The following is a 1,867-nucleotide window of genomic DNA, read 5'->3' on the forward strand; positions in this document are numbered from 1 at the left end:
TATATATATATATAATCACATATTTACACATTATGCACACATACACACATACATACATATACACATACACACATACTTGTAATAAGAAAAGCTATAGTGGGGTTTTGGTTGAAATTGGAGCTCAGATGGTCGGATATGCTCTTTGGCCTGTGTTCCCTTGGTCCTACTTCTTGTGTGTACGATGGAGTGGAAGTTGTTTGTGTTTTCACTCCTGCATTCTTCTTCTGCCTTCTTGCAGATGAGGAACAACTACAGGCATCACTTCCTTTCCTCTAAGGCTCGGAAGGTTGCTTATGACGTGGTTACCTGGGCCGCCACGCAGCTGGCTATCTCTTACACGGCAGCGCCCTTTGTCATGTTGGCAGTCGAGCCCACCATCAGTTTGTACAAGTAAGTTTCCAATGGTCTCTGTTGATGCCTGGTGCCTTTATCTTCTTTGGACCTCGGAGCTGGTAAGCTGAATCAACATACTAACGAATTATACTAAGAACTGCTAGGTGTGACTTGCCTGGGAAAATGCCTACAGAAGCCACGAGAGGAGATTACTGTGCCAAAGATGCCAACCTGAGCTCCAATACATGAGATGACGGTTGACAAGACTCCCTTAAGTCATCTGTAATGTTGTGAAAGAGCTCCTGTGGCTGTGCATTCAGAAGGGATAGATACAGACTACAAACTCAGACGATTCTCCCGGCAAGGTAGTGCACATCTGTAATCCCAGCACTTGGGAAGCAGAGGCCGGAGGAGCTTGAGCCTGGGCTGTGAGGTCTTGTCTCAAACGAAGGGCTAAAAAAGGAGCCTGTAAATCTGCTCCCCCAAAGTGTGAATATCCTGCCCATGGCTCCTTTTTTTTCTGAGAATTAAAGTGTTGGAGAGTTGCATTCTCTGAGGCAGATCGAGGGTAGGCATTTGGGTGTCGCTGCTGGTTGACTGAGTTTCATAGCCTGCAGAAGCACCTTGTGCCCTTTGCTAAGATCCAGTGCTGGTGTGTGTGCATGGGGATTTATATTCACGGTGCACAATGGTGGGGGATATGGCAACCAAGGGAAGGGACAGATTTTAGGGAAAGGTATATCAAGCTTGTATTTGTATGCTCCAAATGAACTCTGACCTATAGTCATGTACTTTTATATTTCATGTTCATGTTTAATTTTTTTTCTTTATAGAGTGCTTGAGCCGTCGGCCTTGAAATTGTGTAATGTCACCATGAAAGGAGGCAGGAGTGGGTGTGGGAACTGAGTGAGGCACATGCAGAGGACATAGACCAGCACCTCTAACCAGCAAATGCTAGCATGCGTTATTTAGTGGATGACGCGGGCCTTTCCAGATTAACTTTTGTGTGTGTGCATGAGGGAGGGGGTGTGTGTGTGTTTGGTGAGCAGAGGTCAACCTGTCAACCTTGCTTTCTAAGGTGGGGGCTGTCATTTGGCTCATTTATTGAATAATGAGTCCTTAGGGATCCTCCTGTCTCCACCTGCCTCGCACTGGGATGACAAGCATGTAATAAACAAGCAAATATTTAGATTTTTAACATGTGTTCTGAGGATCAATTCAGGTCGTCATGCTTATGTTATGCTTAATAACTTGACTGAGCCAACCTCCCAGTCCCAGGGTTAATTTTTTTTTTTTTAACACAGTCTGGTTATAAAGAGTGACTTAGAAATGAACAATGCGGTGTTGATGCCCAGAGAATGGTACTCCAGCCATGATGTTTAGGAGTGTTGATGCTTTAAATTAAAGCAACCAACATCTCTGTTTCCCAGGCCTTGCTTCTCTTTTCCTCCTATTTATTCTCCTATCCTTCCTTCCTTCCTTCCTTCCTTCCTTCCTTCCTTCCTTCCTTCCTTCCTTCCTTCCTTCCTTCCTT

General features: G+C 44.9%; 1 protein-coding gene across 1 annotated transcript in view; it reads left to right on the forward strand.

Annotated features, from left to right (window-relative positions):
* The window catches only part of Mboat1 (membrane bound O-acyltransferase domain containing 1), a 100,180-nt gene that overhangs the window by 96,431 nt on the left and 1,882 nt on the right, over positions 1-1,867 (forward strand). Inside the window, exon 12 of the mRNA XM_005354998.2 lies at positions 239-390. Within this exon, the coding sequence (XP_005355055.1) occupies positions 239-390 (152 nt within the window). The remainder of the gene's footprint in view (positions 1-238; positions 391-1,867) is intronic.

Source organism: Microtus ochrogaster, chromosome 16, assembly GCF_000317375.1.
Source record: "Microtus ochrogaster isolate Prairie Vole_2 chromosome 16, MicOch1.0, whole genome shotgun sequence".
NCBI lineage: Eukaryota > Metazoa > Chordata > Mammalia > Rodentia > Cricetidae > Microtus > Microtus ochrogaster.